This window comes from Python bivittatus, unplaced genomic scaffold (assembly GCF_059951505.1).
Source record: "Python bivittatus isolate LINGU-HERP-01145 unplaced genomic scaffold, Pbiv_v1 ctg000850_np1212, whole genome shotgun sequence".
Lineage (NCBI taxonomy): Eukaryota > Metazoa > Chordata > Lepidosauria > Squamata > Pythonidae > Python > Python bivittatus.
This window is the reverse complement of record NW_028277112.1, coordinates 14,922,654-14,936,790: the sequence shown is the minus strand read 5'-3', so window position 1 is coordinate 14,936,790 and position 14,137 is coordinate 14,922,654. Positions and strand designations below refer to the sequence as shown.

At 35.4% G+C, this 14,137-nt stretch overlaps 1 protein-coding gene across 1 annotated transcript in view; it reads right to left on the bottom strand.

Annotated features, from left to right (window-relative positions):
* Window positions 1-14,137, bottom strand: part of LOC112540858 (uncharacterized) — a 47,906-nt gene that overhangs the window by 25,743 nt on the left and 8,026 nt on the right. Inside the window, exons 2-7 of the mRNA XM_025167843.2 lie at window positions 13,610-13,747; window positions 12,009-12,058; window positions 10,664-10,763; window positions 9,555-9,643; window positions 6,897-7,011; window positions 3,644-3,763 (exon numbers count right to left, since the gene is read on the bottom strand). Of these exons, the coding sequence (XP_025023611.1) occupies window positions 3,644-3,763; window positions 6,897-7,011; window positions 9,555-9,643; window positions 10,664-10,763; window positions 12,009-12,058; window positions 13,610-13,747 (612 nt within the window). The remainder of the gene's footprint in view (window positions 1-3,643; window positions 3,764-6,896; window positions 7,012-9,554; window positions 9,644-10,663; window positions 10,764-12,008; window positions 12,059-13,609; window positions 13,748-14,137) is intronic.

Here is a 14,137-nt window from a genome sequence, read left to right as displayed (position 1 = left end):
CAGGTTTGAAATGTTGGCATTTTGCAGATATTGGATAAAGATTAGATAAAGATTAAAATGCCTTCTGAAATGTATTTCTGTAACTTCAGAAACACTCCTTTTTGGTGTTCTATTTTAAATTATTCACTTGGCCTGATGCTTAAGATAATCTTTCCAAATAATTTCGAATTGGTTCATCTTATTCTTGGGGTTTCAGGTCTGAGCAAACAACAGATGAAGAATAACAAACAACAACAAAGAGCATCACACTTCATCTTACAGCACAAGGAGGAAGGATGCCCAGTCAAGTGAGCTTTGATGAATCCCTCCTATTTGCTCAATACCCTTGTTGCTGAAGGCTTCTGACTACTTAATTTCAAACAAAGATCTAAGACATTCCACATGGTGCTTTCTTTTTCAAATGTTTCCAATATACAACTAATTTTCTCTAGGGCCTTCATTGTAAGTTAAACAAGTTTCTTTTATGTATATACTGTATATGCATATACAGTATATACATATACACATACACATACACACATACAAGCGCCAGCGTAAACTTGCTAGTATATTACACCAAGCACAGGGAAGTGCATACTAACATGAAATAAATAATATTTTCCTTAAAATATATATTCAATAATTAGGCAGTATAGTAGCTGAGCTTGAAAACAAGTTCTCTTTCCCAAAACACTTGTATTATGCTTTACAAACGTGTGAAAAATGATATATAGATATTTTTAAAAAGAAAATTCACCCTTTTCCTTAGTGGTCAATGGAAGCAGTTTTATCAGTAAACAACAAAACCGGATCTCAGCCAAAATATTCAGTCTGCAAAGCCTTCAAAAGCAGTGCAGGAGTACGTATACAAAACACCTCTTTCCAAATCATTAAAGCAGCCACATTTTTGCAAGGCTCAAACAACTGCTTAGATATTGCTATGGATTGTCTTTGCATGCATGTGCTTGTACAGCTACTTCAGCTCACTTTCTTCTCATAGCCCTCAGTTTTTACAAGGAATGATTAAAGTAAAAGGCCAAAACCTATTGAATATGTATTTGAGGAAGTAGAAATATCATTAATTCTGTGCAATTCAATTCAAGCAGTATCATCTGGTATGATCAGAGACAGTCCTTTGCTGATCACTGATTTTCTTTAAAAGAGTTAAGGCAGGGGATTAAATACACTGCCTGCTGATTCCACCTCTCAAACAGTGAATTGTAAAGATTTGTAAGTAAAGAAAAAGAAGAATAGACTTCAGACACACAGCCCACACTACTTAATTACATGGAAGAACTGTTTAAAAACACATATGATTCCCCATATACCAGAAGGCAGGCTGAATTATTGTTCGTTAATAACAAAAGCAACTATAAATTTTATATAGATTAGGTGATTCAGGTTGAGAGCTATAGAGAATATTTTATCACTGTTGTTAAATAAATATTTTATTATTTATATCCTGTCAAAAGCTCCACAACTACAATTCTTACATGCAATTTCAAGAGAATTGCACACACTCCTTAAATACAGATCCAAATTATACCTATATACCCTAATAAAAAAATTAAAAACTGGGAGGTAAAGTAATGTCCTCTGGTTTTGGATACAATGTTTTAATAGAAAATCTCATTTAAATTTATTGTAGTGCCAAGTGAATGTGTTCATCATTATATAGATTACTTCAGTTGGTATGAAAGCTCCACATATTTTAAGAGTAGCCTATGAGATGAAAAAAATCTTCGAATTACAAACATGTATTAGAAAAGAATGAATGTCACTCTTTTCATATTTCTATAATGTGACCTTTTCCCAAAGCTAATTAAAAATGTGAAATGTTCCCCAATGTAAGCCTTCTATTTGTCATTGCCCCTAACTTGGAGTATTATGATTGTCACAGCAAATGGCATGCTGGTAGTAGGGTTTAATAGTAAAGCTTGATGCACGTATGTTAATATGCAATGCAAGCTTTTCTCAGCAGGTGCTCCATGTGATGAAGTTAGTTTCATGAATAATTCAACAAGGAAGCTTCTTTGCAGAGATACCTTTCTCAGTGTTTTTCAAGTGAGATCAGTGGAAATCAGGAGCTGTCATTGCCAATTTGCTTCAGTCCAGATTCTAAAAGTGACACCGTCGATATATTACTGAGGTTAGAAATGCACTTTTCTTCTTTTACATGTCAGCTATCAAGGACTGCTTTTATTTCCACACTTACCTCTCCAAAATCAAGAACTGGCATTTTGTGGATAGTTAACAAAAATGAGAGTTTGGAAAGCAAGGCATCATTGCTTCTCTTAGTCACAAATGACTATCCCTAGTACAGGGACTCATGGCACATTTAATTCCTTACAGAGTTGCAATTCAGATCAAACCTCCAGCTGCATTAGCATTTTTCTACTACTGACCCAAAGCACGAATTAATTCTTCATAATACTTGTGGACTCAAAGCTAGGCAAAGAAACAGTTATGAACAAAATATGTATCCTGCAACACATATGCTAGAGGATTCACACACCACATGCAGAACAAATGTGTTGGCATCACTGCATAGCTCAGGGTTCTCTTTTAAGGAAAGTGTTCTTTCCTTTTATTTTAATTACATACAGTTTGTATGATTGCTTACGGAAAAGGATGCTTGCATAAGTCATTTCTTGGGAGAGCTAGTTCAAATAATTCTATCAGGTACATAATTTTGCCATTAAATCAGAATGCTTTGATGTACAAAACCCTTTTGATTCACTTTTAATGATTTTTTTACAGAACACAAACTATCAGGGATCCTGGCATCTACAGCTCAAAAGTAAGAAGAATAAATGCTTTGATATTAATGCTAATTGGCATTAATATAGGAATATACAATAAATAATCTAGGTAGGAAAAACATACAGGCATGGATTCCAGAATTCTTTCCAATCCCTTTACCCCAGTGGCCATCTGTATGTATGTATTTATTTATTTTATATGTAACAAAATAATGTTTCCGGTATACACTCTCCTCAGGGTGTATGTATATGTGTTGCCTCTGTATGTCTGTAGGTTCTAATAAGGGCAAGCGCATGTGTATAGTCTGGGTGTATGTGTGTGTGTGTGTGTGCGCACACGTAAGGTTCTAATGTGGGAAGATACAAATATGTTCCCTCTGTGTGTGTGTAAGCAAATCTAATCAGGGTGCTGCATATGCATTGCATCTGTGTGTCTGTGTGCACTTCTGCTCTACCCTTATGTGGCATCTGTGTGTGTTAGTACAGTGAGCACTGAGCTACATATGCTCCACTCTAGGTCAAGTGACCAGGAGGGAGGAGGACTTAGAATGGAGTAGTCAGCAGCATTCCAAACTAATACGCAACCGTTTCTTTGATAGGGTGGCACTGGGAATTTTTTTCTTCTCAAATGTTTTTCTCCACAGCTCCCTGCCAGATCCAGCTCATTTTCCACGCTGGTCTTTCTTTTGTCAACTTCTTATGCCATGCCAAATCCATTCTATTTCCAGAGTTATCCTGCTGACAGAGAGACAGATAGGTGGACAGAGTCCTGAGCCTCTTCACATTATTTCTTTCCAACATTACATTGGGTTGAAAAGAATAAAATGACATTTATACAAGGCAAAAACTAGAAAACAAAGTCAAAGTCAAATATATTGACTTTCATATTATTAAAGCCTTACCACATATCTAAGATTTAAATTTTCTATTTTGCCGTAACAAACATCCAAAAGGGTTATCGGTTGGACAGCAAGATTCCCTCCAAACGTCCAAGGCAATGCAAGTTTTGACAGATCAGAAACCTGAAAGAAACATGTAGTAGGATATTTTAAAACAATTATGTAGAGCTAAATTCAGCCAGTCTAAATCATCTCACTGGTCTGAGATGGGTGGCTATATAAATTGAAGAAATAAATAAAAAATAAATAAATCTCAGTTTGTAAATATATACAGGCTCTAAGAAAGTTCCCTTCTTTTAATGATAAAAATGCTTTACTTCATTAATGTCAATGATAAAATTCTTGAAAGTTAAGTTTGAATCTAGGTTCTTTAATCAAAGCATCAGAAGCAATTATTCTAACATAAGTTTATCAATTAACCATTTTTTATCTAACTTCTTATTGACTTATCTTTTTTCAAGACAATCAACAAATTCCTAGCAGACTCACATAAAATTTTGAAGACTTCATATTTTTTCTATTCTACTAATACTTATATTTTATAGACAGCTTTATTCTTTAGTTGTACAAAGTATTAAATGAATATAAAAGGTAAAGACTCCCTTGGTCATGTTCAGTTCCTATTGACTACATGGACACATCCATATTGTTTTCTTGTCAACAAAACAATAGTGGTTTACCAGTAACTTCCAGCCCTCTTCCTATGATTTACTATGTCATTCTTAACGTAATAAATAGAATATTATTGTTCAGTACTTAGACAGAACCAAAAAAGGCAAGAACATATATTCAAATTATTTCTGTACACCAGAGCATGGGTCCACATTGTATGCAGTTGCCTGCCAATTCATTTTGCACTACTGTTGATCACTGATCCCCCATTCTTATAGTAGCACAATTATTTAGAATTTTAAAATGTGTCAAAGCAGCTATAATGCTGCAATTTTTTTTCTTTAAGAACAGCTACTATACATAATTCAAAACTGTAAGTATTCAAATGCATAAGAGAGACAGAGAGATTTCCAGAAGATGGAAATGTTGAATGCTAGACCTTTCATTGTGATGATGGCTGCCAATGCACAAAGACTTACTAATGATGATGGCACCAAGGCAATTTGAACATCTAATTCTTACACCTGAACCCCTTCTCTAATCTGCTGTTCACTGCTTGAATAAGGAACACCATCTGCAACTGTGTATTTCTTAACATGTAGCAAATTAGTTTTGAATGAACAGATCTAGTATAGGAATCATAGCACTACTGCAGTATTGATGAGAAGTCAGTCCATTCATATTAGTCACTCTTGTTCACCATCCTAACAATACAAATAGAGTTGAAAATGAAGCCTGCTGACATATCAGTTGCCATCTTATCCTTTCCAGGAGCCTTAAAGGAAATGTTTCTTGATTGTTTGCTTTAAAAGCATGTCTAGCTTGGTTTTCAGAGCACAATATTCACTAGTTTTCTGGAACAGATCTTACACTGAGTTATACTGCCCTCTGTAGCCATAACTTTGGCATCTGAAACGAGCTATTTAGCTTCTTTTTAAACCCATAACAAATGTATTAGCCTTTAAGGAACCACAAGATTCTTTGCTACAACAGATTAACTCTCTGGAAGATAGTTTATTTAAGGATTTATATATATGCAGTAGCAGCCAGAAAAGACCATAATACTCAGGTATACTAGCAGATTGGTCAACACGCCAAGAATTCAAAAGTGGAAAGAACAAAGGCCAGTTACAATGTTAAAATGACAAGAGATTAAACGTAAAAAAATTATGGCAGCACAAATGCACCATATTTTATGAACTATTCATTAGTGATCCATATATATATTAATTTACATTCTAGATTATATTTGGCCTATAAACTATACTAAATCCTTCCAAAGTAAACAACTGGCCTCTTGAAAATTCCCCACCTCCTACTATTGTTTTTTGCTTAAATGACATTACCAGGAACACAAAAATCATGTTTTAAATGCAGACACAGAGAGATACCAGCAGCTGAATTATCTAATGTAGGGCACCAAAAGGAGAATACCTTAATTCTCCCCCATCTGATTCGAGATACCTTATCTCATCCATTCCCAATTCTTGTACCTAGCCCCCTCCCCTCCCCAATGTCCGAAGAGGACTTATGTTCCATTACAGCTAATGCAAACAAAAACCAGTGAAAATTGGATTTCATTCCTTAGGAGCAGGTTACAGGGTCTTGTTTGTAACCTTCAATTGGGCAAAATGGTGCGGAGGGAGGGAGGGAGGGAGGGAGGGAGGGAGATTTCTGATGCTCCCTGCCAGCTTCCCACAAGCAAAGTCAGTGGGGAAGCTGGCAGCAAGTTATAAGTTGCTCACACTCCTACTACTTTTTTGTCCTTGATCATTCTGCTTCTCTGTTTAGGTAAGGAAATATTGCTGAAATGATGACTCAACTGGTAACTGGTTATCTAGTATCCAATATTAATCCCTTGGATTTGTTGCTTGTTTATTGGATTCCTGGTCCCAATCTCTACCAAGCCCGTAACTATGTTTAAGTTGCCATCTTAAGATATTGGTAAAAATTACTCTTTTCTTCTAATAATTCACATATCACTGGTTGTGGCAGGCATCCATCTTGCTATGTTGCTGGCTGGCAGAAAGTAGGGCTAGCACAGAAAAATGGCTCTTGATCTTTGACATTATCACTAGTGTCTACGTTGGCAGATGTTCTATAGCTTGGCTAGGGTTTTCACTTTGAGCAGAGGTGTCCATACAGAGTTAATGAAAATATGTTTCCAGGGTCCCTGAAGGGATATGACAATGCACCATAGACAAAGCATTGATATGACAGCTTTATGTCACAGCTTTGGCATAGGTTTATGAACTGATAAGATATACAGTACAGTAATTGGACATTTCTCACAGCATGAACAAACATCTGCATTCTTACAAAGTATGAAAATATTTAACCTTCTGAAAAAGCTACAAAGTTATCTGCAGTTAATATGTATAACTTCACAATGTATTCTTCTAGTCTTGTTTGTAACCTTTTAATCACTGGAGAAAAGTCAAGATGGCAGCCATGACTGCATGGATGAAGACCTGACTTTTTACATGTATGCATGTGTTGCACGTATATAAAAAAGGGTTGGGGGTTTGATCACACAGACACAACCACCATCTTGACTTTTTTGACATACCTCATGGATGCCACAGATCCTATATTTGAAAAGAATTTTTCATATAAATAGATTCCTCATGCTATCAAAACTCACTTGTTGGTGTCTCTGCAGTTTGAATCTCATTGTCTGACACATCTCAATTATTTGAAGAAGTTCTAGATGTGGCATGATTACTTTCGATGCAGTTCCTTCGGGGCTACGGAAAGAGCTATAAACAATTGTAATGCATTAGAACTGTTACAGCAGCTTAATTCATTTTCATTTAATATTTTTCATAGTTATGTAGCATGTATCTGTACTCTTTTAAAATTTCAAAGATCAAATACGATATAGTTAAGTTTTTATTATAAAGTTGATTTTGCAACAACGAAGTTATTCACTAAAAAACAGTTCAAAGTTCCAGCCAGAGAAAAACCAACACAGGTACAGAGTATGAAAACATATCTGAAAACACACAATTTAAATTCCTCTTTGATTCACATTAATAAATAGAAATGAGTATGTTCCTTTTAAAATAATAGGCATGTTTTCCGATCATGTAGTGCAAAATATACTAACCAGCTGTAAAGGAATTTAACGGTGACTTTGGGAAAGATATGAAGCAGCCATTAAGGAGGGAATTGGACAAGAGATTACACAGTCCAGTAATTGAAGGAAGTGTGAGAAAGGGCCTCAAATTAACCCCACCTTGATTTTTTTAGCAGTAAAATGGAACAGAGAGAAACTTGGACAGGCTTTCAATATTCTGTTACTATATCCTACAACAATGAAGTAGCATTCTTGGAATTCTGCACTGTCTGTTTCTTGACCTGGCCTCCTTCAAAGGGCTGACACTAGCAATAATAGACTTCAGTGTCTGAAGAGTTTAACTATGGAAGTGGAGAGAACTTCCACACAAATACAATGGGGTTACTAATTTTCATTCTATAACCCAATACAAATTATCTTGGAGGGGTCCAATGTTAAAGACATCTTTTCAGGAAATGAGAACTTATGAAATTTCAATTCACAAACATGCTTTCATAGACAGTGATCTATACTAGTCAACCCAGAGCTAAATCACTGCATCCCAGAAAGATTACCATTTTTCCCAAAACTCATGTCAAACCAAAGTGAGTTTGAAAATAAAGTTACTCAGCAGGAAGCAGGTCTGTGAATATTATTTATTTTATAACGCAATTCACTGTGCCACACCACAGCCTGTAACTGAATTCTTCTCTTTTCCTTTCTCTTTTCCATTTACTTTTTTGAAACACTTTCTTATGTAACAAGAGCAAAGAGCATCTTATGAAGTATCTTCTTTCATATAAGCCTATCCATTTCTTTTGACTGCCAGGTAATGCCATGTTGAACACTCCCATTCCTTTCTGGAGTGTGGATATATGTCTGCACCCACAGTCAATCAGATAAACTGATTATATATATATATATACACACACACACACACCTACACACACACACATACTGTTAGATATATAGATATAGATATATAAAACAGAACAGAGGCAAGAAGGGTTTTTCTAACTCTACAATTTTATGCTTCTATAAACCAAATATGTAAAGCCCCATAAATGTTTTTCTGAGTCAAAATTAATGGTTGTGTTCACATGCTGCCTGAGCCATAGCTATTGTTTATTAAGGCCAAAGCTAACCAATAGCTTATGCAACATGAATCCAACCAATGAATTTTAAAGTTCTTCAGAATAAGGTAAATGTCAGGTACACGTCTGATGGGAACATTCTAAGGCTAGATTCTGTTTCTTCTTAGATAAAAGGATAAGAATAACAACAACAACAACAGCCTACTAAAAGGATAATAATGAACAAAAGGGTTCACAAGGTGAACATGTACTATCAATTGCAAAAAATGCAAATGCAATCTTAGGCTCCATCAGCAGCAATATAGTGTCAAGATCAAGAGAAATCAATCCTCTCTCCTGTATTCATCAAATCACACTTTGTATCCATTACTGAGCATTATATTTTAGAAAGGACATGTAGCATGTTAGAGGGGAACAACCTAGATGATAAGGGTTCTAGAAGGAAAAACTTAGGAGGCATTGGGCATGTTGGGAAGAAGAGAAGAGAAACAGAAGTTAAGCTCTCATTCCCCACACAAAACACAAATCTTGTTCATGGAACCAGTGCCTAAAGCCAGCCTGCACAGAACTATTTGCATGATCTTGGTATCCTACCTTGTTTCCTGCAAATCCATGCTTAATTTAATAACTACTAAAACCTGAAAAATTGTTTAGGAAAGTCTTTTTACATCTTGACATTAGAAGTGGGCAATCAACTGTTGTGCATGGCTTCATTCCTGTTTGCAATAAAAATTCTAATCTAGCTGAGCCATGTCTGAAAGTTTTTAGCCAAGTCAAGCCAGGGGTCAAGCTTGGCTGTGTAATGTTAGTGAATCTATGATTTATTGCTAAGCCCTGATTTGGTAAGCTAACAGCTGGGAGGAGGAAAAACACATATCAGCAAAATACTGAATAAATGATTAATAGATTCCATTAGTCCTTTCTGTTTTAAGACACAACATAAAATATATGGACCTCTGTAATAAGATGTTACCTACTGTGTTGTTTTCTATTTACCAAGATAAATATGCATGTCTACTTCTTTAAAAGAGGACTGTCCCCTTCTTTTAAAGTTCCCTACACATTAGGCTATGTAACCTTTATCAAGGTGAGCACCGTCATATCTATTTCATTTCAAATAGTGGAGGTAAAGTGTCTTTCCATTGCTTACCTAACCTTGTCAGTAAGAGCTTCTAAAGATGTGCTTAACTCTAACATAAGAACAGCTTGGGAATTTAATCCTTCTGTAAGCAGTACCACCTGAAAGGAAAAAAAACATACAGAGAATCACTCTTAAAAGCATCTCTGCTTTCTTCTCTCTGAGCAATTTTTTTTTTTCTGTAAGAAACTGAAAAGAACATTCTGTCATGACACCTCAAAATAGAAGAAAAACACGAGGTTTAAATGGGCACAGTGCTGCATCAGCCATGCAATCACAAGAATCTTGGGCTCTGGATCTTTCCAAATGTCCAGACTTTACTTGCCCCAATTCCCCAGCTAGCATGGCCATTGCTGACATGGTGGGCATTTTTAAAATTATGGTGAAACTTGGCACAGCCACAGGTGCACACAGTGTGCACATACACCAAAGCTCAAATCAACAAAGACAACACTGCACTAGTAGCTTTTGCATTTATACAATCTCAATAACTTTAACAATGCTTTTGTGTGTTTAACACAGTAGTACATACATACAGTACATACCTCTGCAATACCTGCCTGCAAAATAAAGCACAGCTCAATATATACAATCCATTCATCTACCCATGTGAACTCTAATTTCTCCATAGGAACTTTTAAAAAAGTAACAGTTTTTTATAGTTTTCAATATAGCTAAAAGCAGTCTTCTGTTTTATCATGTGTTTAACTGCTTTGCTCCCCTCAATGCTTTACTCCCACCTCACCCCATTCAGTGTAAGCTAATAGCAGCAAGGACCCAACATATCCCTGCTGTTGTATGGTTAGGCTGGAAAAAATTGGGGGGGGGGGGAAGAGATATAAAACAGCCCAGCTGCAGCACTTAGAAGACCTAGAACACAAAATTAAGTTTTTTCTCCTAGGTCAGAATACAGAATGTATGTTTTGTTCTGAGCTTAAAATTCTCCAAACACCCATTCCAAGGTCAGAGTATCCTGAGATTAAAACATTTTGCCTAGCTCTATTTAGATAATCCAAAACACAATTTTAGAAAAGTGCTTTTTAGATCCTCATATATTGGCAGCTTTCAAATCTTTTATATAAAATTAAATGCAGGTGTTTCACAAAGGTATACGATATTACCTGCCTTTCCAGCTGTAGTGCTTGAGCTTTTAAAAAACTGACCCGTCTTTCATCAAAGCATTTGTTCTTTCCTTCTTCTATGAGCTGTTCATATTGGCTTCTAAAATATAAAATATCTTTCTCAAAATAATTTCAAAGGTCACATAAAGCTCTATTGATCTTTAATACTGTAACTACAATTTATGGATCTATTTTAATGGATTTGTTAAAAGTGATGTAAAAAGTGGAACACATGTTTATTATTGGGTCTCCTTTGAGCTGATCACTCAAAAATCCTATTTTTTTCGGAAAACTGTCTATATTTTATTGTACTAAAAATAAGCTATTGTCTCCTAGACTTTCTTGAAGAAGCTGTTAGTATCATACCATTTCCTAGCAGAAAAAAACCTCCCTATCTTTCTAGGGAGCTACCATATGGAACATAAGTTGAAGGTTCAAGATTTTATGGGCTTGTTCTAGAACTGGAGAACTGAATTTCTAACACTGGGTGTTAGAATTTCTCCAGACAGGAATGCCAATTACATCAACAATCAACTGATTTTTTTAGTATCAATTCTGAGAATTGCTAGACATGACATTTATTCAGATGTGGGAAAGACAGGAAAAAACAGCACCAGACTGAATTGCAGTGGTTATTAAGAATGGACTGCATCCCCATGTTGACAGAGCAATTGCCCTCTTTAAATAGTTTGATTCTTTTTTTTTTTTTTTGTCTGCGCTCAGTCATTGCTGACCCTGCAGTGACTGCTTGGACGAGTCCTTGCAGTTTTCAAGGCAACTGTTTTTCGGAAGTGGTTTGCCAGAACCTCTTCCTAGGGCAGAGCCCAGCTGGCGAGCGCAGGAGGCGGGGTTTCCATTGCTTCGCGCCCTTTTCGGGCGTGCGCGGTTTTTCGCGCTTACCGGCAACTGCTCCCAACTCCTTTTTTGCAAGGCGCCGCCAGCATTTTTCCTCCCACCGGAGTGAGAGTCCCCATTTATCTACTCACGTAAGTTTTCAAACTGTTGGGTTGACAGGAACTGGGGAGGAAACAGGAGCTCACCCTGTTTAACGCGAAGGCTGGACTCGAACCGCTGAAGCGTCGACCATTTCTGGCCAGCAACTTTCAGCGTCATTAAGCCGCTGCGCCACCGCGTCCCCCAGTTTGATTCTAGTATGCAGTAAAGATTCTTTTATCTAGCTGAGTCTTTTTAAGTATCTTGAGTAGCCAATGACAAGTTCAAACTATGCAACATGACATTTCATTCTGTTGATATCTCAGAATCTTCTACCATAATTTTAACATCTTCAGTTTTCAATATGCCAAGTCACAGTTTTGATTTATATATAACTGATATGTAGCAGTACCTTAAGTCTTCTAATTCATTCTTTATTTTCATATTTTCTTCCTGCAATTTCTAAAAAAACAAAGATAGTATAGATAAATGATAATTGATGAAAACAGAACTCTATTTTTAAAACTTTTAATTTTCCTAATCTAAGACTCTAATGTTTCAAATCTAGACACAATGAATCATAACATCATCTTGAAATACAATCATAAGCAAGCATATTTCACCAAAAAGAGATATTTAAAATTATGAATAGACTATTGGAAATCATTTGTCTTCTTGATGCTTGTTCAACATGATTTGCAATTTCTAGCAAGATAGTTGTAAGTGAAATCTTAGTTAATATCATAAATTATTCTCTCAGAGATGATAGGATGCCTTCTTCTTTAAAAGAAGCAACTATTAGACCTTTTCTTAAGCCAGTATTGGATTCTTCAGACATGGGCAGGTAGAGATTTACCTTCACATACTGTAGCTGTGTAAAATGATTCAAAAGGTGCTCACTGTGTTCCAAATGACACAGATTATCAGCTACAGGATTAAGACTGGTTAGTCACAAACAATCTCTGTTGGGGATCACCCAGAAAAGCTTAAGTCTGTGTTTTTTCTAGACCTTTCAACATCTTTGCTAACATAAACAATGATATTCTGGATTTCTAGACAATTTTGCTGTGGTTCAATTCCAGCTTTTCAATTAGATTCAAATAGTGTTTGCTTAGATAACACTGCTGCATGAAACAGCAACTATTATTCTGTCTCCAATTCTGTATTAAATACTTTTCAGTATCTACAGGAAATCACAGAGGGAGATCATCAGGATATACTGATGACATGCAAATCTATTTTTTCTGTAAAATCATCAAGTCATAGCTACTCAAATACTTGTTTGATCATGGGCTGGATATGGTATAATAAATTGAAGCTGAAGACAAGACAAAATGAATTCATTTAGGAGACCATAAGTACAGGAAACAGATCATCCTGTTCTTTGTGGGGTTACACATGACAGGAATAAGTATGCTGTTTGGTGCTGTTTCTGAATCCAGATCTCTGTCAAATCTTCTGCTGAATTGAGGACTGACTTTTTCTTATGGTTGTTTTTCCTTCAAAAAAGCCTTAAAATACATATTTTTGAGCATTTTTGTTGGCTATAATTTTTCATTTTTATGTTAAATATATAATTGATCAATTGCAATTTTATATTTGTATTGTAACCCCTGTGAAACTGATATTTGGAAGTAATGAAAAGTTAAAAGGAAGTAAGAAAATAGCTCCTATTTTAATGTTAAAGTTTTATAAATTCAGATTCTTTACAGAGTACATATACTTTCCGGGTTTTTTTTTTTAAAAAACTATTGCTTATGTAATTGGGTAGATTTTTGAATAGATTCCTAATCCTGATTATTTGAAACATTTGCATTAGCCTGACTCTTTTATGCTTATCTCAAATTCTGCAATGCTAAAATAATGTCTTTTGAAGCAGAAAGTTCCAAGCATGAGAAATAAAGATGTCAGTCCCTACGTTCAATATAAAAATAGTACAGTAACTTGCTTAAATAGCAGGCCTGAATGTAACCCTCTTTAAATTGTGTACACAATGAAATACTTTTTTTTAACCTTGTGGTCATTCATATTCCTAAGGGGGATGTCATGTTCATTGTTCTGCTCATCTTCTCTAAGCAGCCAATTATCGTGATAAGCCGAACACAGAGACAGATGGCTGCTTGCATGGTCCTTCGGTTTGGGCTTTCCAACCTATAGCACAAAACCACACTCAGGATTGTATAAGAAAAAAATGAATTTATAAAAACAGACATTAAGAAAAAAAAGGCAATTTAAAAAGTAGGCAACATTGAATAACATGTTTCATAATTTTTTGATTCTCTGGACTTCAAATTAATCTCATGCTTCAAATTAAAAGGAACTGCTTATAACTAAGTGGTTTCTTATTTTTTCCTACCCTTAAGACCTTTAAGAAATATGCAAAGCTTAATGATTGTTAAAAAAAAAATCACATTGCATCAATTAAGGTATATATGCCTCTTATTCTGAATACATATAATAGCCATCTTTTGCTTAAACCACACCATAAAAAATAGTAAATATTTTTATGAAATTCCATAATTACACCTTACTTATCTTACC